The sequence below is a fragment of the Bos mutus genome, chromosome 11 (assembly GCF_027580195.1).
Source record: "Bos mutus isolate GX-2022 chromosome 11, NWIPB_WYAK_1.1, whole genome shotgun sequence".
In the NCBI taxonomy this organism is placed as follows: domain Eukaryota; kingdom Metazoa; phylum Chordata; class Mammalia; order Artiodactyla; family Bovidae; genus Bos; species Bos mutus.
Window position 1 is genome coordinate 38,909,425 of NC_091627.1, and position 23,029 is coordinate 38,932,453.

Below are 23,029 nucleotides of genomic sequence, written 5' to 3' on the forward strand. Positions count from 1 at the left end.
GCTTCTCTCCCCCTGTGTTATGTGTCTCTCTCCTCCTTTAGAATCTCATTTTTGGATGAGGAAGCATCGTTGTGCAAAAAAAGAGAGTCCTGAGCGATAGTCGAGACATGGATTTTGCCCTCAATTGACCTTGTGACCTTGAGCAAGCACTTAACCTCAGGGGGCTTTGGTCTTATTGTCTCTAAAACGAGGGAGTTGGAATCCATGCTGTCTTAAGATCCCTCTTGAGTCTTCAGTCTGAGATTCTGATGGGAAGTAAAACTGCTTGATAAGGCTGTTGTGGGATGTGGCTGGATGGGTTGCAGCCACTTTGAATTGGTAGCTGTGGTAGGATAAGGTGTCGTCATGACAGAAGCATGTGTTCTCCAGTGTGCGGCATGCGGAGAATAGGTGAGAAGAAGGGAAAATGTTCTCCGAGTAGTTTGGACTCTTCAAAATAAAGGGCCTCAACAGTTAAGTACCCTTTTCAGAGTAATGGATGTCCTAAACTCCAAGAAATAAGCAAATCTAGTTCTGTCCTTAAATCCCTTCTTGTCCCTGCGGGGACTGGCTTTAGTTAGGTTGGCTGTTGCTTCCTGGAGCCCTGAGGAAGTTGTGGAGCTGGAGCTCTGGGCTGCTTCACAGAGCACTTTGCTTCTCCCTCAGAGATGCAAAGTGCTTTACCCTCTGACCTTAATTTGATCAACATTAGAACCTTATATTATTTCATTCATTCAGTTGGTGAGTGGTTGTGTACTCTTACATGCACATAGCTTGCCTCAGTAAAATTAAAGCCTGAGTCAGTATAAGGACAGAAACCCCCAGGCTGTCAGCATCCTGACCCAAGTAGCTGGACACTAGTTTCTGGAATCTCTCCCAGGGCCAGCCTTTGAAGACATAGAATGTAGGAACTGACCTGCAGCATGGAGGGACAGCTCCAATCTGAGATGAGAGACGAGGGAAGGGATAGTTCAACCCCTGAGGCTTTGAATAGTCTTAAATTCCTTTATTTCTGGATTGGCAGTTAGGAAGAAAAGGATTAGGTGTTCCTCTTTAACCTTTTTAATTTGATCATTTTCTTGACATGGAACTTTGTAGATCATGGCTTATGCTTAAAAACTCACCACATGGGAACAAGGATGTTCCCTCCAATTTTTTTTTCTCTGGTGACTGTGCATCCTGCCTTCCTTCTAAAAAAGGCCCACATCTCATATTATTAGGTCAGTCATCGTCAAGGGCTTTAACATTTTTTTCTTATTGTATCCTCTACCTTGTTCTTTGGTGCCATTTCCAAAATGAAGATTCTGACAGATTAATCCAACTGCCCCCGTGCTTACATTTTCTCAGAGGTCACTGCAGAAACAGAATCCTGTAAGACCCATCCTGTCAACGAAACAGAGTGTTAACAGCAAAAGCAAAAAAGAACTGCCATTTCTTAATCACAGTGAAATTCTGTCTCACTTATTTCTAACTAGTAGTCTGTGTTCTGTCAGAAAGTCAGGGATCTCCTAGCAGAACTCACTCAGCTCAATCGTGTTTTAGCTGGAGGTGAGCCTTTGTTGGCTTGTGACTCTGGTAGTGGAATGCTTGAAGCCTACCCTTTGGAGGCATTCTGAACGAATTTTGAAAGCAGAAAGTTGTCCTTCAGGAAACTTTCTAGATCTTTAGACCTAGGGATGACTTCTGCAGTCTTTGGGTCGACTTGCGTATGGTTACCTTGTTTATTATTGCTGATGAAGACTGAAATGTATATATAAGCACCAGGTAAGTACTCTGTTGGTGTCAGGCTCAAGGCTGCATCTCAGATTGTCAAGGAAGCCTAGACAGTCTGGGTGTTATTGAGAAACTGTGCCATTTGAGCCATATGTTAGCTCTCACATGGCATTTTTTGTTATGCTTGTCTGCTTATTTGTTTTTCTTCTCCTCCCCCACCCATCTCCCCTCTCTTGAACACTTTCATCTCTCTTCCTAGCAGATTCAAGCCCCAGTAAGACAACAGCCAAAGGTTCAGACAACCCCACCTCCTACCATCCAGGGGCAGAAACTCGGATCTCTCACTCCTCCATCATCCCCCAAAGCCCAGCGTGCTGGGCACAGGCGAATTCTCAGCGACGTGACCCACAGCGCAGTCTTTGGGGTCCCTGCCAGCAAATCAACCCAGCTGCTCCAAGCAGCTGCAGCTGAGGCCAGTCTCAATAAGTCCAAGTATGTACTGCTTCTGTGGGCAAGGGCTGCTGGGGGGCCATTGCTGTATAATTTTTGCTATGTACATAATTGTGTATGGATGTACGTTTAGGGGTGCGTGTCTGGGTTTAATGAGAAACTGAATTTTCCTGTAGTGCATAGATCAGACCGATCTTAAAAAATAATTTTTTACTTGCCTCACTGTTTCAGTCTCTCATCCATCCCATACCGTATAGAGTGTTTTCTAAATTCTTGATCTGACCAAATCTCTACATGCCGATAACATTTTCTTGACTCCCCATTTTCTGTGGAATAATATCTGAACTGACTGGTTAACAGATCAAGGCCTATTATATCACACTGGTAGAACTGCCACTTTCCTTCTGTTCCACTTAGGAACTGCTTGTTTGTTCGTTAAGATCCATGTACACAGTTATTTTCTCTTTGACCCTTCCTCTGGTATCATATATAATTTTGTCTGAACTGTCTTTTGAGCATGTTTCACACTGTATTACTTGTTTGTATGTCTATCTGACCTGGCCTGTAGGTTCGTCCGTAACAAGCACCATGGTTTAACCAAGCTTAGTAAATCTGGTGACAGGCTCTGTGCCTGACATCAAGTAGATTGCAATGAGTGTTTGTTGCGTAAATGCAGTGTCAAACCCTCAATTTTCTTGGAACCATGTACTAAAGTTAAAAATCTTTAAGTCATTGTTGCTACTGCTGCTAAGTTGTTTCAGTCGTGTCTGACTCTGTGCGACCCCATAGACGGCAGCCCACCAGGCTCCCCCATCCCTGGGATTCTCCAGGCAAGAATACTGGAGTCGGTTGCCATTTCCTTCTCCAATGCAGGAAAGTGAAAAGTGAAAGTGAAGTCGCTCAGTCGTGTCCGACTCTTAGCAACCCCATGGATTGCAGCCTACCAGGCTCCTCCACCCATGGGATTTTCCAGGCAAGAGTACTGGAGTGGGGTGCCACTGCCTTCTCCACTTTCTTGGAACCATGTGCTAAAGTTAAAAATCTTTAAGTCATTAGCTAAATGCAAAGGGCATCAGAGAGACTTAAGAGGAAATTAGGTAATGACACCCAGGAGCCCCAGGATGGTGGAAACTGTCTCTATTGCTCTTTAACTGTGATGGTGTCCACTGATGCAGGACCCTGACAGATGTGAGGCAGCCAGAATAGGCCTCAGCCCCTCTGGGGCCAGTTGTTACAGTGGTCACCACAGGGTGAACGAGCCCAGCAACAGGTTGGTTTGGGATCCTGAATGAAAGAACTCACAGATGAGGCCAAAAATCTAATAAGCGAGAGATTAAAGAAGTAATGAGAGATAGTGAATCACAAAAGAAAGAGAGATGTTTGTTTCACACAGTGGAAAGGGCATCTGTGGAAACTTCCATTGCCTCGGGAAGACCTTTTAGAAAAATACTGTGGAAGATGTTAGTTAGACTTAGAAAATAATTTAATCTTGAAACAAGAAGAATAGATTGACCCTTTTCAACCTTCATGTATCTTTTTATTTCGTGGGGGTGGGAACCTACCTAGGTCTGCAACCACCACTCCTTCAGGCTCCCCTCGGGCCTCCCAGCAAAATGTTTATAATCCTTCAGAAGGTTCTACCTGGAATCCCTTTGATGACGACAATTTCTCCAAACTGACAGCTGAAGAACTGCTAAACAAGGACTTTGCCAAGCTGGGGGAAGGTGAGTAATCAGTATCTTTTTGAGGGTATTGAACCTTAATTCTAGAGGGGTATGCCTGTGAAAATGTAGGTTTGGACCCAAGACTTGACTTTGAAGTATGTGTGCAAATCAATTTATATTTTCACCAGAGCGCCGAAGTCTTTTTGTCCTCAGGAAGTCCTGGTTGTGTTGTGGGAGCAGCAGGGAGAGTTGGAAACATTTAGGACAGGTTTGGTAGCAGAGATCAGTATGATAGTGTCAAGTACATTTACTCTTTAGAGGTGTGTGATGGCATCTCCAAACAGTAGCACCCTCAAATCCACCGGCTAATATGAAAGGCAGGATGCCTACATACATACACACACACACACACACACACACTCTTTCTCACACACACACACACACACTCACTCTCTCTCTCTCTCTCTCTCTCTCCCTCCTCGCCAGAAAACAACAGTATATACCCTGGGAAAAATTCTCCAATATGATACAGTTCAAAAAAAAGTACCTTAGTGTCAACAAAAGCACAGGCTAAAAGAATGATCAGAATAGAGTGAATGATAAGAGCTTTGATCAAACATTTTAGTTTTGTTATTTTATGGACATCATTTAAAATATGTATAGGCTTCCCTGGTGGCTCAGTGCTAAAAATCTGCCTACCAGTGCAGGAGATGCAGGTTCGATCTCTGGGTTGGGAAGATTCCCTGGAGAAGGAAATGGCAACCCACTCGAGTATTCTTGCCTGGAAAATTCCATGGACAGAGGAGCCTGGCGAGCTACAGTCCATGAGGTCGAAAAGAGTTGAACACGACTTAGCGACTAAACAACAACAAAATCCATATGCTTTCTTGCCCCCTTTTGTTTTTAGTCTTCATAGGGAATAGGATTTAATTTCCTTTGACATTCATTGTCAGTTTGTGCTATCATTATGTATACCACCTATTGCTCTAGATTATAAATAGAAACACCTTCATGGACTACTGAAAATTAGTATTTTGCACTCTATTAAGTGACGCCCTAGTTTTAAAATTCTTGTCTCTATTTTTTAATAATTTCCTGTCACTCTTCTTGTTATTCAGCTGTTGGCTTTTACATTAAGCTGTTGTCATTGTGCCCATCCCTCATAACATCTCAGTACTGCCATCTTTCTTCTCACTCGCTCTCCTGACTGCTTCTAATGTGGAAAACAGATTATCACACTCATTAGAATTATGTAGAGATAAATGGACTCAGTGTGAAGGCTGAAGGCATTCTGCTGTGAGTAATATGCTCAAGCTTCAGGGCTTCAGACTTCCTTTCTTTGCTCAGCTGTTTCTCAGTTACTGCAGTGGCTAGATAAGGACCTTTGAATAGCCAAGGTGCTGCCTTTCTGCAGTAAAAATAGTCAAGAGTGATGTCAATTTGGAGGATGCTCTTCACCTCCTGCCTGGGTGTGCATTGTGGGATTCTCCTGGGATGAACTGAGTGGTGTTTTGTCCTTCCAGGCAAGTATCCTGAGAAGCTTGGAGGCTCTGCTGAGAGTTTGATCCCAGGCTTTCAACCAACCCAAGGTGATGCTTTTGCTGCTTCCTCATTTTCTGCTGGAACTGGTTAGTATGGCAGACACCTGTAACTCAAGACTTCACTGTTGTTACCTTCCCACTACTGGGTTCCAGTCCACAGATGACCCTAGCATGCCAGCGAGCCCCAGATCCTGGGGTTAACATATTTTCCTTCATTCAAAAGATTTCCTAAAAAAAGATGGGGATTGAAAAATGATCTAGAGTTTCTTTGAATTAGATTGTCAGAATGATCTGGCAGTAATATACAGGATTTGTTCTCTCAAGTCCATAGACATGTTTTTAAGCAAATATTTCTAAATTTCAGAAACATCACTCTGTTACTGTCTTGTAATTGCTTAGGTTCTTTGGAATGACTGGGAGGATTCTGAGAATTAGATGTTCTGTCCTATATCTGAGATTCTGCTGTGCTTGTTTTTGTGCATGTGTGTCTGTGCTTCTAGGGGGAGAGAGAGGTCTTTTTTTTTTTTTTTTATTTTATTTTATTTTTAAACTTTACATAACTGTATTAGTTTTGCCAAATATCAAAATGAATCCGCCACAGGTATACATGTGTTCCCCATCCTGAACCCTCTTCCCTCCTCCCTCCCCATACCAATCCCTCTGGGTCGTCCCAGTGCACTAGCCCCAAGCATCCAGTATCGTGCATCGAACGAGAGAGGTCTTTTTAAATGAGACTTTTAAAAAATTCTCGAAGTAATAGTAAAAACCTAATTTTCCCTTTTATTAATAAACAATATGTTTTATTTAGTAATTTATAGGAAAGTACAGAGAAGAAAGTTAAAAGCTCCATGATCTTATCCCCAAGAAATTAACACAAGAAATAACATTTTGGATACCATTTTGATGTCTGTCAGTAGCAGTTAATCCTTTTAGGGTCACAGAGATCTTTTGAGAATCTGAGGAAAGTTATGGATCTTCTTCTTTATGAACACACAGGTGTCCACAGTTTTGTACACAATTTTCACCCTCAGTTTATGACTCCAGCATACATTTTTATAGTCACATTTTAAAGCCTGATTTTTATTTTAAAAATTTAGCATTTTTTCCCTTATATCATTAGAGAAACTCCTCGAATGTAACTTTTAAATTGTCTACATAAAATTCCTTTATGTGGATATATCCTAATATATTTAACCAAGTACCACTTTCTTAAACGTTAATTTTATGTCAACATTTTACTGTTATAAATTCCTCAGCAATGGATGTAAGGTTTTGACTATGTTCTTTGTAGGATATGGAATCTGATATCCTTCAAAATTGATCTTTTAAATTATATTGATTAATTACTGATTTTAACTCTTTATATTCTTTCTTCCTGCTTTCTCTATGTGTGTTAGTAGTTTTTCTAACCTCATAAATTTATTTCTTATTAGAACTTTGGCTGTCATTCCGTAATATTTAATATGTAATGCTGTCTTATTCTTGTTTTCTGGACATTTTTAAGTTTTGATTTCTTTACCCTAAAGTTACTTAAGATATATTTTAGTTGCATTGTGATAATATGGCCTCTGTAACTACAGAGGTAGTTCTTACTATGGAGGAGCTTTCTGTTGTCCAGTTTGTTATTCATTTTGTGTACATTATATGGGAATTAGTTTTCCATGTTGATAAATATTAGTCTATAACATGATTTTTAGTGGAAGAATAATAGCATTGTCTTTAACATCACTTTTGACAAATACTTGCTGCTGCCGCCGCTCAGTCGCTTCAGTCGTGTCTGATTCTGTGCGACCCCATAGACGGCAGCCCAGCAGGCTCCTCTGTCCCTGGGATTCTCCAGGCAAGAACACTGGAGAGGGTTGCTATTTCCTTCTTCAATGCATGCTAAGTTGCTTCAGTCGTGTCCAACTCTGTGCGACCCTATGGACAGCAGCCAACCAGGCTCCTCTGTCCACAAGGTTCTCCAGGCAAGAATACTGGAGTGGGTTGCCATTTCCTTCTCCTGACGAATACTTAGGTTGTTACTAATTTTCACCATGTAAACATTCCTGAAGCTAAGTTTTTATTTATATCCTTTACCATTTCCTTAAGATAACTTCTAGGAGATTATTTGCTAAATCAACAGATATATATGTATTTAAGGCTTTATGATACCTATATCCAAATCACTTTCCAAGAATGCTAATCAAATTTTATTTCAATTAACAATAGATGAGTAATTTTCACCTCATTTTCCTACCCAGACCAGCTTAGAGGTTTTAGATAGAGGACACTGTTTACTGGCCATTTTTATTACTTTTGGAATTTGTGTTGTTTGTGTCCTTTTTTTTTATTGTTCTGTTTGTTTTGTTCTTATTAATATGTAAGAGCACTTCATGTGTCATATATTGTAGGCAATCCTACAGTTTGTCATTTGTCCTATATAAGTATTGTCTCATCTGACCCTCTCAACAACCCTCGAAGGTTGCCATACCATCTGCATATCAGTTATGGTTGAGGTGACTGAGTACAGACTAGTCTCTTTCCCAGAGTCGCATAGCTAGTAAATAGCAGAGTTAGGACAGCTAGTGTCCTAACATTTGGCTCTAGAACTTCCTCTCTCAGGTATTCTGCCTCATAATAAGGCAAATTTAGTAATATTTTCCTACAAAATCATCTATAGTTTCAAAATTTTTTTAATAAGGTGGAAGAGCACATTGAAATCTTTTGTAGTATTTTCTTGCCATACATCAGTTTTATTGTATGCATTTGTGTTGCTCTTTTTCTTGGTAACTCTAACTAGAGATTTGCTATTTTATTATCTTTCAAAGATAACTCTATAGAACTGTTTTTCTGTCTTCTAATTCTTTGACTGTTGCCGTTATCTTTTTGATTGCAGTTCCCTTTTTTAGGCCCACTTTGCTGATTTGAAAAAGAATACATAGTAAATTTTTTAATTCTTTAAAAAAAAATTTAGAGTTTTTCTCTCAATATAAGAGAGATTTTCAACCAGCGTGAGTGTGGGGAGGGAGACTGTAATCTCCAGGAAGACTTTTTCACACATAATTTATTACTCCCTTGTCGCCTTTTTCCAGTTGCCCACCCTACCCCACCTTTTGAGGATTATACTGTTATTGAGAGTGCTTTCTAATAGCTGTGTGTTTCCCTTGTAAGAAAAAACTCAAGTTTTAATTGTATCTCATAAGTCTTCATATGATGTTTTCAGTATTTTGAAATAGGCATTGGAGTTATTCGGAAGGTGTACACTTCAAATATTAAATAGTTAAAACTTTTTGTGTGTTATTTTTTATTTTTAGCTTTGTTGTCTGGATGTAGAATTTTTAAGTTTATTGGTATTTTGGTCTGGCTTAAAGTGCTCAGGGTTGGATATTTAGTTTGACTATACCAGATGTATAAAGCATTGGTCATTGTCCTTGAGATGAAACATCACAGTGATGACCAGTTATGGTGTGGGTAGGAAAAGAGGGTCGTGGATAGCTCTAGGAGAGTCTTCTTTGTTGCTGAATCCCAGCATTTAGTACAGTGCTTGGCTCGGTACAGTCTTGTTGAGTGAAGGAAAGGAGTTGCTTTCTGCCAAAGGATAGGAGCTTGGATTCGTCAATGTTAATGACAAACGTTCCTAATCATTTTCCATCCACTTCCAGTTTTAATGCCTAATTCTAACTTATTATATATCTTATGTTTTGTTGTTTGTCTGTATAAACTGTTTTTTTAAAGAGTTGTTTTTTGCTTTTATTTTTGTGTCTTCTCCCCTTTATGCTTACTTTGAAGACTATAAATAGCAGTTTTTTTAAAGGCCCAACAATTAGAAAACACATATTTGAGTAAAATTAGGGCTGTAATAAAAGTGTACATATGTTGAATACCTGCTACACACTAAGCCCAGTAAGTGCTTTTATTCACTTTATCTCCAGTGATCCCTCACAACAGCCCACAAGAGCCTGAGTGACCTGCCCAAGGTCCCCGGTGGAGAATGACAGAGTAGAGATTTGTACCTGAGAGCCCAGCACAGTAGTTGTAGTCATAAACACATCTCAGAAATCTTATAAATCAATGACATTAAGCTTTTGCAGACATAACAGAACGTCTTTTTCTCTCGGTTTATGCAGCATTTTCTGTGAACATTTGGTATTTTCTCTATGTTCATATTTGTAGTGTGAATGAAGAAGAATCTTCATTCTTTACAAATGAAAGAAAATTATATCTAAGTCCCAGAAATGAATATGTCCCCATTTGATGAAGTTCAGGGTGGCAATATTTTCTGGAAGGTTTCTAATCAAGCTCAGATGGTTCACTGATTTTAGACCTTCTAACCAACCAAGGGAGGAGCTAAGCAGGAAATGTGGCAATGAGGTGGGGAGGATGACACAAGGGTTATCATTAACATTTTTATGGTAAAAGCTGCAAAAATGTTACTAAACTATGTCCATACATTAGAGGAGAAACGGGCAGATGACATTAGAGGAGAAACGGGCAGATGATTAAAACTTGACATTGTACCTCTTTTTTTAAAATAGGTTTTGGTTGATAAATTATATACGTTCATTTGCTAAAACCCCAAAGAAGCAAGATTAAGAAACTCATAACCCCACTCCAAGAGGAAAGCGTTGCTAACGTTTTACAATATTTACGTCCATAGTTTTATTTCTGCATACATACATTTTTCAAAATGAGTTATGCTACTACTACTACTAAGTCACTTCAGTCATGTCTGACTCTGTGCAACCCCATGGACTGCAGGCTTCTCCGTCCGTAGGATTCTCCAGGCAAGAACACTGGAGTGGGTTGCCATTGAGTTATGCTATATATATTTTTTCATAGTTTGTTATTTTTCTTTGAATATATTTCATTGTATCTCATTTTAATATATTTCAAAGACTTAAAAGCTGTGATTTTTACCCTTCTCTTCCTCCATCAGCCTTTAACGAAGCTTAGTTAGAAGCCCACTTTAATGATATTCTCAAAATGACAAAATTAGATTAGGAGAAGAGTAAGGAGTGGGTGTACAGGGAAGATTTTTGTCTGATAGAACAGTTGTGTATTATTGTTGTGGTATTTAGACTAATTTATACATAGAATCAAATTACAAGGAACTGTGTGTATACACACACATACACACAAATGAATACATGTGAAAATTTACATAAATGGGATAGAGGTTAGTCAACAGAATTGCACCAGCATCAATGATAATGAACTATAATTATAAGAACTCGCCACTGGGGGAAGCTGGTTCACAGGGTTCTATGTACTGCAACTTCCTATGATTCTATAATTATTTGAAAATTAAAACTTTTTTGTACATCCACTTTATAAAAGGCTAGATTAGATTTTAATTCAGAAACAAACTGATTATTAAAATGCAAGGTACAACATGGTAAAGTAGGAACTAGGAGACTTGTGTTTTGATCATGGATCTGCTGGTGGACCTCTGGTTAGTCTCTTAACTTCTGGGCTTCATTTTCTCTTCTGAAAAATAAGAAAATTGTGCTAGAAAATCCTGAGATCCCTTCAAGCTCTGGTATTCCTTAAGGTGTATAGATTTTTTGTAAATCTGTAAGTTTGCCAAATACAAAGTGAATGCCAATAGTATGGTAGAGGTTGTCCAGAGGTTAGGGCTTGTCTAACCTTGCAATAGGCAAGAAATCTCTTTCTGTCTCTCTGTTTGCCTAGCATTACATTAGACATTTGGTGATAGAACAGGATTCAGTCCCCAAAGGACCTCAAGAGGGAAATGGGTACAAAAGAAGTACCTATACACATATTCTAGATTACACAATAGAGTTTGTTTACCTACCAAAATGTGTGATGGGGCTAGTATTGCTGTAGGAATTCTGAAAGGGATCACTCTAGACTGCAGTATCTAAGGAAGAAGAGAAATTTCAGATGTACAGCTATTCTCGTTTTATCATTAACTGCATCTCAGACTGTGCTGCAAGGACCAGAGTGTATATCTCATACGTATTTTGCTATTACATTGAATTATATCCACTCATTTCTCTTTATTCTGTCTCTAAATTTAGACTTACTTTATAATTTGAGTTGGGTTAATAGATGGTAAATACATCTAGATTTACTTGATGTTTTCTGCTTTTCTCTTTTTTCCCTGTCTCCTTGACCCTTCTTTCCCCTCCAACCAACTCCAGCTGAAAAAAGGAAGGGTGGGCAGACTATGGATTCTAGCCTTCCTCTTCTAAGTGTATCTGATCCTTTCATTCCTCTTCAAGTACCTGATGCACCAGGTAGGTAAATAAAACTGAAGTTAATTTACATCACAGGGCCTCTTGAGAGTTCTGTTTTAAACACTGTGAGAACAACCTGCAGTCCAAGACCTAATAATAGGTACTGTTGTATATTTTTACTGTGTCTCAATAAAAGGGCCAAAATTCACTTGGAAGGCACTTATCCTTAGCAAAGACAGTAAATTCAGCTCAAATTATACCAAATTGTATTCCACATCATACCAATGTTAAGTTTCATATCCTCGACTGTGTTAATGGTGATGTAAAGGGCATGTGTATTGCAAACAACTTTTAGTCCAGTGTGATGTTAACAGTGTATGTGCGGGGGAACCTACAAGCACATGATGGAAGGAATAAAATCCTAATAGTATAGTATACTGATTGGATTATGAGTGACTTCCTGTTCCTGTTTTGTTCTAATGTGCTTTGATTTTTATAAGATAAAAATACATAATAAAATTTGATAGGGAATGAGTCAGGAGACCTAGGTTCCACTACTTTCCACTGTCTGAGCTTGACTTTTCATCATCAAGATAAGTAGTTCTCATCTCCCATACAATCTGCCGTGTACTGATTTTTAAGTAAGCAATCTGCAAAAGTAAGAAACGGTTAGCGTGGTCTGATTGAAACAGCTTTCAAAACAATGCTTGGATGCTTTCCAGTTGGGGTTCATGATGCCAAAGATTTCCCTTTGCTCCCCTCCTCATTCTCTTAGGGGAAGAGGCGCATGATGTGAGGGACAGAAGTTGCCCTTTCCTTCTTGATCAGTCCCTTTCAAAAAGCAAATAGATCCAGCCCCTTAGAAATAACTGGAGGTCATTTTGCTGTTGATAGTTTTTCTTTTTCCTCATTCTTACTCCTGTCGATTTCTTGAACTAAAAGAATCTGCTTGGTTTTTTCTTCTCTCTCAAAATGTCAGAGGGATTTATTTGATTGATTGCTTCATAATTGGAAGGGATTGTGATGTGGAAATCCTCTACTTACAAAACAGACCCACAGCTAGGGGTACCAAGACAGTTTTTATTTCTTTAGATAGTTTGTTGACCCTTCTAAGAAGAAGCAGAAATTTGCCTTAATCAGGTAGTATTGTGTATTGGCTGGACCTGGAGGTAGGTCAAAAATACTTAAAATAATTAAGGAATGACTCAGGGAGGGTAGTTAAAGAAATGAAAAGAAAGGTGTCAAATGGAGGTCCTTTTCTCTGTTGCATCTTTCAGGTATGCCTGGCAGGGCCTAGACAGGCCAGTTTCAAGCAGATACCCCTTCAGGTTCATGCCTTGTTCTTACCCAGATAGCCCATGAACTGCAGAAGCTGGAAGGGTGGCCTCTTGGCACAAGCCAGAGGATGAAAGCATAAATCATACATGTTACTCCTTTGAATTCTCAAATCACTGAGCAAAAAATCCAGGCTTCTTACCACACCCACAAGGCCCTAATGATTCTGGCCCTTGGCTGCCCCTCTGCCCTGAGCTCAGAGCATTCATCCCCTCATTTCTTCCTTCAGTAAGCTGACCTGATTCCCACCCCAGGGCCTTTGCACTTTCTGGTACTCTGCCTGGAAAGGTTTTCCTTCTTGTCAGTCGACATTTGGGTCTTGAGCTTAAATGCTGTCTTCTCAGTGAGGCCCAATGTGGTCCTGTGGGCACTGTCAGTCACGCTCCCTGGCTTTATTCTTCACAGCACCTATCGTGACATTGTCTGTTTTTGCTTCTTCATTGCCTCTTGTTTGCTTGTTCAGTTCCCACCAGAACATCAGGTCCTGAGGGAGGGACTTTGTCTGTCTTATTTGCCAATGTACTGCCAGTGTCGGGAATAGTGCTGGGCATAGCTGGCACTCACTGAGTATTTGCAGATCAGATGAATAAATTAAACAAAACCTGAGGCTGAAAGGCTTTTGGTGGTCCCATTACTCTCCATTTCTGTCCCCAAACACCGAACCCCAGACTCCTAGCTCCATAGCCTTCCATGTGTGACTCTGCCAACCCCGATCCAGGCCTGCTACCCACTGTTTGAGGAGATATAAACAGCCCACAGCCCACATGTCAGGAAGCTGCCAAACCCCTGGATGAAAGTAGTAGCTAAGCTCAGCAGATCCTCAGTTCCCTCTTTTCATGCTGCTGTCTGGAATTTGGGCTAAGGATGGCATGTGACCGTTGTGTCTGAATATTTCATTTACTTCAATGCCCAGCCTGTGGCACATTCAGCAGCGTTCAGTTATAGCTCTTTGTCCCCATATCCTTCCGCAGCATCTTGAAATACTGCAGTGAGGAAAGGGCTGAGAATTTAGGGTCTCTGGTCCCATGGCAGACTGCGGGTTTGTCTCCTGCCCCTCAAAGCAAGCAGTTGGTCACTCTCTCCACCCCATGGTGGACACTGGTCAGGTGTATTGGTTGGTTGGTTTTACATACGCGCTTTCCCCTCCCACACTCATCCTTCCTGGTGGTGAGAGTCATGGAACCTCAGTCTCCTAACAACTGTGTCTATGACTTGACATTTATTTTATGCTCTTTAAATGTTTACACATATAATATCCTTTGAGCCTACAGATAATACAAATGGGTGGGTGTGTCACGCAGTCTCTTGCCTTGTGAGTGAGGGAGGGAGGCCCTAATTCTGTGTGACTGAGCTCCCTGCTCTTTGTTGGCCCACAGCCCAAGGCAGCTAGTGGTCTCCTTTGCATCCATCCCAGGTCAATCAGGCCTTTGACTAGAGAGCTCACCTTAAGGTTTAGGGAAATACAGGAACGGATTTGAACATGTAAGAGCTTGGTTCTAGCCACTTAGTAGCTAGGTGGTTTTAGTCAAATCACTCCAACCCTGTTCCTGCCTGAAAAATTCCAGGGACAGAGGAGACTGGCAGGCTACTGTCCATGGGGTTGCAAAGAGTTAGACATGACTGAGCGACTAACATTTCACATGACATAATGCCTCATGGTTCATGCATATTGTAGCATATGTCAGAAATTCCTTTCTTCTTAAGGCTGAATAATATTCTATTGTGTTTTGCTCATCCATCCGTCAGTTGACACATGGTTTGCTTCTGTCTTTGGGCTGTTGTGAATAATGCTTCGGTGAACATGACTGTGCAAATGTCTCTTCAAAACTCAAGATTCTTTGGGGTATGTACCCGAAAATGGAATTTCTAGGACGTACGGTAAATCGGTTTTTAGTTTTCTGAGGAACTACCATACTGTTTCCCACAGTGACTATACATCTTTACATTTCTGCCAGCAGTGCTCAGAGTTTGAGGAAAGGATTTTTATAGCAACCCCTTCATACTGAGCTTTCGACATCAGTGTTCCACAAGACTAAGCAAGAACACATTAGTTGCCCCATGAGCACTACTTCCTAGAATTAATAACTTAAAAAAAAAATACTTCTTGGCTTACAGCCCTCTGTCTTCTTTCGACAAGCAGGCAAGAGAAGCTGCATTTCCTTAGTAGTTTATTGTTAAGATTGGCATTCTTCTCAGAGCTATTTGCTTGGCATCTTCCTCACTTCCTACTGCCATCTTGTGATATTAAAAGGTCCAAAGTAGATCAGAGTGCGTGTCTTTACTCTGGAAAGTTTTTCTTCCCACAGATTCAGTTCTCTAAAATGGACTTAGAATGCGTCATGGAGATTGACTTTTGATTCCAGCGTGCAGATGTCACAGTTTAGTGCCTGGTTTCTCAGTGATAGGAGCTGTTTAGAGTGGCTAAATTCTAAAAACAGAATCTCTTGTTACAAGACTTCAGGGCTCACACCCCAAGTCAACACGACATACAGTTTCCAAAGCCACACAGCTGGAGCAGCCATATCATCTTTTTTGATGAGGCTTGCATCTGGCTCTTCTGTGTCTTAAGTTCATTCTGCTTTATTCCTCATGCCTATTTCTCATTAGGGTTGGAATGGGCCCTGAGCAAGCCCTTAGTCTTATTAGTCTGTATAAATAGATATCTATCCTCATTTTTGAGATTTTAAGAGAGAAATTTTACAACTTGCAGTATTCCCTGGTCTCATGCCAGGAAGTGGTTCTGATTATCTATCCTTAGACTGGTTTATGAAGAATTTATTACCCTTTTTGTGATATATGTTTTCAATAACTAAACCTTGAGAGGAGAGGGATCTACATCTGAAATGGATGAATTCCTGCCCCCAGCTCCAGCAGTTGCCTTCTCCTCTCTTCTCCTAGTCCCTGACGCCATTTGACTTACTTTGAAGGAGAGGGGTGGTGCTCAGAGAAGACCCTTTCACTCCTTCCTTCATTTCTAAGTTCTAACAGTCCTCTCCTTCAAAAGCAGTCTTGGTCTCCACTGTCCAGGCTAACTAATTCTGCATCCATTTTTCTTTAGCAGTCTACCTTCTCAGTCTTTTAACTGTGATTTCAGTGCTTTTCCAAGGACTTAATCTGACTCATTTTTGAGAAGCCTAGAGACTTGGGAAAGAACTGATTATAGTACTGAGAATGTGATAGGAAAATACCACCAACGGGAAAATAAGAGAAGACAATTCATAAAATAAAGTATGAATTATCAGTAAGGAATATTTTTTTAAAGTTCACTATCATTTAATTGGTATATATAATATACCAATTATAAAGCAGTGAGGTGCTCAGCTTCTGCTGTCAGCTTGGTAAAGATGGAAATAACCCAGTGCCTCATGCTTAGTGAAGGGATCAGAAAATGGACACACTCTGATCCTGCTTGTGGGAACATCATTAGTACAGCTCTTGGGGTGGATAACGTGGTCTTTGAGATTTTACTTCCTTATTGACAGCAGTTCCTTTCTAATACATTATCTCCATGAAGACATGAGTATGCTTAAATATTCATTGAACAATCAGTTTATATAGGAAAAGAATGAAAGAGTATTTGTTTAAAACTCAACAGTGGAGCTTCCCTGGTGATCCAGTGGTTAAGACTGCCTTGCAATGCAAGAGACACTGGTTTGATCCCTGGTCAGGGAGAGCAACAAAACTTGTGAGCCCCAACTACTGAGCCTGTGCTCTAGAGCCGGGAGCCACAACTGCTGAGCCCACGTGTCCCAGAGCCTGTGCTCCGCAACAAGAGAAACTGCTGCAGTGAGAAGCCTGCACACTGCAACTAGAGTAGCCCTGGCTTGCCGCAACTAGAAAAAAAGCCTGTGCAGCAACGAAGACCCTGGGCAGCCAAAAATAAATATATCTTCCCAAAAAACACTTAACAGTGGCTATCTCTACAAGGGAAATTTGGGGTAGTTTAACTTTTATCCTGTAGCTTATTTATATTTCCCAAATTTTATACAGTAAACAGATATTATTTTTATACTAGGGTAAAAAAAAATTGCAATTTGTTCTTTTTTCAAATGAGAAGCAAGTTTAGATATTCCCCCCAGCCTCATTCCCTGTTCACCCGGCTGGGCATGTCTGAGCTGAGTTTGCAGGATGAACAGCTCTCTGCATTGCCCAAAACCTGCCACCTTGGGGCCACTCATTTTAGCTCCTGCCCATGTCACTGAGGAGTCCTCCGGGTGTCCTTCTCTGCCGTCAGTACCAGTTCAGAGCTCCAGTGTCATCATTCAGCTATCTGTCTTCTAAGCAACCAGTTCCTACTTTCTGGTTTTCCCCTCATATTGTATGATTGAACTTTTAGAGGTTGATAGCATCTTTAAGTTTATCTTCATTTTATCGGTGGGAAGACTTAGATCCAGAGAGAGACAGTGATTTGCCCAAAGTGCCACACAAACTTTGTGCAGAACCCAGGTCCCCTGGTTCTTTTTTTTTTACCTTTAATGTTATTCTTTTTAAAAAATCAATTTATTTGTTTTAATTAGAGGATAATTACTTTATTGTGATGGTTTTTGCCATACATTGACATGAATTGGCCACAGGCATATGTGTGTCCTCTCCACCTGAACCCCCCTCCCACCTCCCTCACCTGTTTTTCCTCTCTACATGCTGCCTCCACCTCCCACTTCACATTATTCAAGGAATTCTGCTTATTCTATTCTCATACCAAGGCATTTGAGAAAATTCTAGAATTTCACCCATTTTCACTACTGTAATCTCACACCTCTTTTATGTGCTAAGTATTTCAATTTATAAACACACACACACATTAATTTCTAATAAATATGCCCATTTAATCCTGACAACCTTTTAAAGTAGTTCTTAACCTGTATTTACAGGTGAGAAAACTGATGCTTAGAAAAATTAGGTAACTAATGTAAACTCAGGCCCTTTGGCTCTTTCATGTTGCTTATTTATTTGAGAGGATTTTGCAGACTCCAGCTGAAAATGTACAGTATTACAATCAGAGTAGATAAATAATAACCTCCTCAAATCCAGGAATTTTCTCCCCTTTCCCTCCAACACACATGTAGAATCTGAAGCCGGATCTGAAAATATCAGAGTCAGCCTAGGAACTGATATAAAACTGGATCATTTTCTTCTATCCATAATTGTCCACTGCTTTTCACATATACTGCAATAAGATGGAGTCATGGACTTTTGATTCTAACACAGAAGATATTGAAAACTCTTGTAAAATGTTTCTTGGGATGATTCGATCGTTGCAAAATGCAATTTATGAATTATTTCTTGGTTTCACTGGTCTGTCACTTTGTGTAATTGGGAAATAGAGTGTGAGCCTCTATGCATTTCAAGTATGAGCTGTCCCAGAATTTGGGTTTTGTTTTTGCTCCCAGGGAAGCCACTTCCCATTATTCAAGTTAAACTATAGAATTCTTTGTTAGATGGCAACAAGTCATACGGTGGTGTGGGGCTTGGTCATAAGGTTTTGAATCCTAAAGAATACTTCCCAGTTTCCTAGATTCACCACCCTCTCTACTCTTTCCTCTGTCATAATACACAGCCTCAGAGTGTTTTTATAAAAATGTGAGAGAGGCAATAATTTGTAAAATGAGGGATATCAAAACCAGACCTTGATACACTTAGGAGGCATCTAGGCTGTGGTTTAGAGGCTGTCAGCCTCCTGTAGCCTTTCTTTTAATTTCTCTTATAATTTCTCGTCAATTTCTCCATTTACAGTGACCAGAAATGACCGGTAACAGCTTAAAATTTATCTTCTAGGAGTCTGTACACTTTTATTTATGGCTGTGCTGCATCTTCACTGCTTTGTGCAGGCTTTTTCTCTAGTTGTGGCGAGTGGGCCCTACTCTCTGGTTGAAGTGTGTGGGCTTCTCGTGGCAGTTGCTTCTCTTGTCGCAGAGCATGGGCTGTAGGCGTGTAGGCTTCAGTAGTTGCAGCACGAGGCCTCAGTAGTTGCAGAACACAGGCTTAGCTGAAGCATGTGGGATCTTAGTTCCCTGATAGGGATTGAACCATGTCCCCCACATTAGTGGGCACATTCTTAACCATTGGACCACCAGGCAAATCCTGAGTCTGTGCACTTTAAAGCAGTTGAAGCCTTAGTTAAACCAGAAGGATGAATCTCTGTATGTAAAGATCTGGGTCCTAGTCCTAGTTAATTCTGTGACTTATTTGCTAGAAGATCTTAGGCAAGTGGCTTCACATTTCTGAAGCTGTTTCCTCATCTGCAAATGAGAAGGCTAATTGGATAAGATCTGAAGTTCTTTCCAGTGTTAACATATCTTTTATAACTTAACCATTGTTCATGAGACCATGTCTGTGAAAACCCCTTCTCTGGTAATGAAGCTAGGCAGACCCTTTGTGCAGCATGGGGAGGAAAGTTTGAAGTCAAGTCCAGCCTCTGTCATGTCCCATCTGTGACTTGGACAGGTCACACATTCTCGAGGTCTCTGATGTCCATTCTCAACTGCATGGATATTCCCAAACTCCAGGGGGTTTTGTGAATAATGAATGAGAATGTTTGGCATTGAACTCTGCAAATGCAGGCGACAACCTTTGTTACAATAGCACTGAGTAAGGGACTGCCCACTCTCAGCAAGAGTGCTGGTAGTGAAAGAAGCTGTTTCTGCACAGGCTGTGGCCTGGACTCTCACTCCGTGTTTTGTGCCTAGTTTTAACTCTGATCCCTGCTTCTCCTTCCCTAGTTCCCATATTTGAATATTCTTAAGTAGCAGTGACCATACAGGTTATCTATGTGAGCAGCCTGTTACTTTGAGGTTTGGTCAATAAAGCCTTCTTAAACATGGCCATTTAACCCACCCCCACCCCATTATATATCACCATAAACACACATATGCACGCATGCACACACATATTCTTTTACCCTCTCATGTTTTTTGCTAATGGCTAATAAAAAATTAGATTCTTGTTGAAGGACCTGCCTTTCTGCCATCGATCCTCTGTCCTCCCCACCTCTCCAATGAAGCCAAAAGGCAGAGATGTGACAGAGGACGAGAGGGAACCGGGAACTGGGGATCAGAAATTAAGAATCTACCTTCCCTGCCTTCAAGGGCTGTAAGAGAAGTGAAAGCAGAGTGTTCCAGAAAGTTGCTACTGTGACAGAGAGTGTGGGGAAAGGCTTAGAGATGATGTCTGAGTGACTAATACGAAAAGGTTGGGGGGTAGCTGTCTGCATTTTACAGGTAAGGAGATCCGTTTCAGGAACAGCCCCAGAGTCACACCCACTCACTGGACAGGCCAAGACAAACAGGCCTCCGGTGAAAGACAAGCAAGACATGTGGGCTCTTTCCCTTTTGTCCAGGACTTCATAAGATTGCAAATGTCTGAGTGCTAGAAGTGAAAAAAGCAGATCATCACTTTTTTTTTTTTTTAACGTGAAAGGTCCTTGTTAGGGGGGAATAAAACCAAAGCCAGTGCTCAGAATAATGAAAAATTAGATTTGGGGGGAAAACCATCTTACTTTTGCCAGTATGCAGAAAATTGCCCAAGAAACTTTAAACATCTTTTCTCACCATGTCATCTGTAGTTCAAGAGTAATGCTGATGTTATTATGTTCGTGTACTTGGTTAGAACCCTGAGTTTCATCCTCTGCTGCTCAGAGGCTGCTTTCTTCTTTCCTTCCTTCCTTCAATATAAATTAGGTATCAATGAGAAATGTCGCTTACTGGTATTTAATTCCAATATATCCGCATATTATACTTTCTAAAAATGGTAAATTGGTTTCACCTATAAAAATGGCTTTTTCTGCAGTGTTAATTGTACCAAAGCAAGTTATCTTGCCTAGACACTAAAATCCATTATTTTGTTTCACCTGTGCAGTTACAGATCATCTCAATTACAGGTCACCTAAAATCTGGCTTCTGTCCCTCAGTGAATATCTGTTTCATCTTTGCTTATCTCTATTCCTAATAGCCTAGAAGAATACAGATTAAGATATTATATACACACAGTTGTCACTGCTTTTTCTTAGATGTCTTAGTTTTATTTTAATGGCACTTTATTTCTGAGGTAGAAAAGACATTGTTGACAGGCCTTTACTTAGGCAAGTAATAGAATTTGTGTGGTCTCACTCAGTCTCTGTAAGTTAAAGGAAGTATGAGCTCTTAATTCCTTTCTTTCTCTAAGAGTCTGTGATTCATTATTTTGTGTCAAGTTAATGCTCTACTTTTAAAAGGTAGAGAGTTGTTGAAAGAATTGTCTATAAAGACTTGTCTTGGAAGGAAACAGTGTGCATGTTATCACACATTAAGTTATCAGGTGTGACAAATCTGGTGGCTTCTAATGTCCTTTTGTTCTTTAGCCAAAAGACATCAGAAGTAATCCACCTGCAGGCTTAAGTGAATTTTATAAGATTTGACAGTTTAATAATGAGTACTGGGAGTGTCACAAGCTGTAAGTTGGCGGACAGTAAATGATTGTTGAAGTTAAACCTAGGTGTGGTTTCATTGCTTCTCTTGGTGAGCTATAAACCATTTCTAAGTGCAAGTTCAAAAAAAGGGGAGAGATTCAAAACTAAGCTCAGAAGGAGATACAAACACACAAAAACTCATATGTGTATGTTTATGGCAGCTTTAGTAGTAATAGTTGTTAGTCGCTCAGTCGTGTCTGACTCTTTATGACCCCACAGACTGTAGCCCGCCAGGCTCCTCTGTCCATGGGATTCTCCAGGCAAGAATACTGGAGTGGATTGCCATTCCCTTCTCCAGGGGATCTTCCTGACCCAGGGATCAAATCCGAGTCTCCTGCACTGAAGGCAGATTCTTTACTGTTTGAGCTATAGGGATCCCTATGGCAGCTTTATTTTTAATAACTAAAAGCTGGAAATAACCGAAAGTCCATCAGCTGATGAATGAATCAACAAAATGAAGTGCATTCATACAGTGACACTCAGCAGTAAAACAAACAGCTGATATGTACCACAACATGGAGGAATCTCAATTGCATCATGCTAAATGAAGGACATCAGAAAAGAAGCAAAGCTACAAGGACGGAATGCAGATCAGTTGTTGCCAGGGCCTGGGGCTCAGAGGAAGGCATTGACCAGAGAGGGGCACACAGGTCCTTTTGGGGTGATGGAAACCTTCTGCTTCATTATTTCAGTGGTGCTTGTGTGTACGTTTGTCAAAATTCATCAAATTGTACTCTTAAAATTGGTAACTTGTATTCTTATTCAGTGTAAATTATACTGCAAATTTAAAAACAAACACATTTAAGGCAGCATCTTGAATGCCTTACAAAGTGACTAGTTCATTTGGGGAAATAATCATTTTTAAACTTTGAGAGCATGGTTTTAACAAGATACTAGCAGTTATTTGTTTTTATGCTGAACCTGTATAAAATTTTGATCCCTCAAATGTTTGCATAGGATATGGTAAATGATTGGCTTACTTGAATATCTCATTGCATTTTTGCTTTGTCTTTACTTCTCTGCCCAACCTAGAAAAACTAATTGAGGGACTCAAATCTCCTGACACTTCTCTTCTGCTCCCTGACCTCTTGCCTATGACAGATCCTTTTGGTAGCACTTCTGATGCTGTAATTGGTAAAGTCATTCTCTTTGTGTCTTCTGTTGTGCATGAGATGTGTGTCTGTTTCAAGAATGGCAACCCACTGGTTAACAGTTCCCTACTGAATAACCCTGCAGAGGAGTAGAAATGCTAAAAAGCCTCCTGGTGTTGAAGCATTGCCTTCTGCTGAACCAGAAGCCAGGGTTAGTTGATTTCCCTTGTTATCACTCCAAAGGAGTGTTTTCTCTGCCTCCCCGCAGCAGAAGGGAGTGCTATTATTTATGCCTTTCTTGAAACACTGAGATTTCTAGAGTGAATTTCTTATGAATGAAGGGGAATGTGGGAAAATTGACATTTCATTGCAAAAGCTTTGTGAAAGAAGTTGGTTTTGAGGTGGTCTTTGCCTGTAGCAGATTCTTCTTTAGAAGGCCTCCATATGTGCCAAGTGTCAATAACTGAGAAAACATTTGCCCCATGGTGAAGCACCAGGAGTAGAATCTTGATCTGGTGGCTTGATCTGCTTTCTTTTACATTTTCTTGTGCTCCAACCACAAGGCAGGCAAAACCCATAAAATATCTGGAGTCCCTGTACTATGGGGCACGAAGTCCCAGAACTCAGAAAT

The 23,029-nt window shown here is 40.4% G+C and overlaps 1 protein-coding gene across 15 annotated transcripts in view; it reads left to right on the forward strand.

Annotated features, from left to right (window-relative positions):
• The window catches only part of AAK1 (AP2 associated kinase 1), a 170,141-nt gene that overhangs the window by 124,540 nt on the left and 22,572 nt on the right, over positions 1 to 23,029 (forward strand). For 5 of the 15 annotated variants that reach the window (XM_070379341.1, XM_070379329.1, XM_070379335.1 and 2 more), the window contains 5 exons: positions 1,952 to 2,184; positions 3,709 to 3,866; positions 5,330 to 5,434; positions 11,494 to 11,589; positions 22,340 to 22,441. In XM_070379341.1, coding sequence (XP_070235442.1) covers positions 1,952 to 2,184; positions 3,709 to 3,866; positions 5,330 to 5,434; positions 11,494 to 11,589; positions 22,340 to 22,441 — 694 coding nt within the window. The remainder of the gene's footprint in view (positions 1 to 1,951; positions 2,185 to 3,708; positions 3,867 to 5,329; positions 5,435 to 11,493; positions 11,590 to 22,339; positions 22,442 to 23,029) is intronic. The other 10 variants (XM_070379342.1, XM_070379336.1, XM_070379330.1 and 7 more) reach the window with 4 other exon arrangements.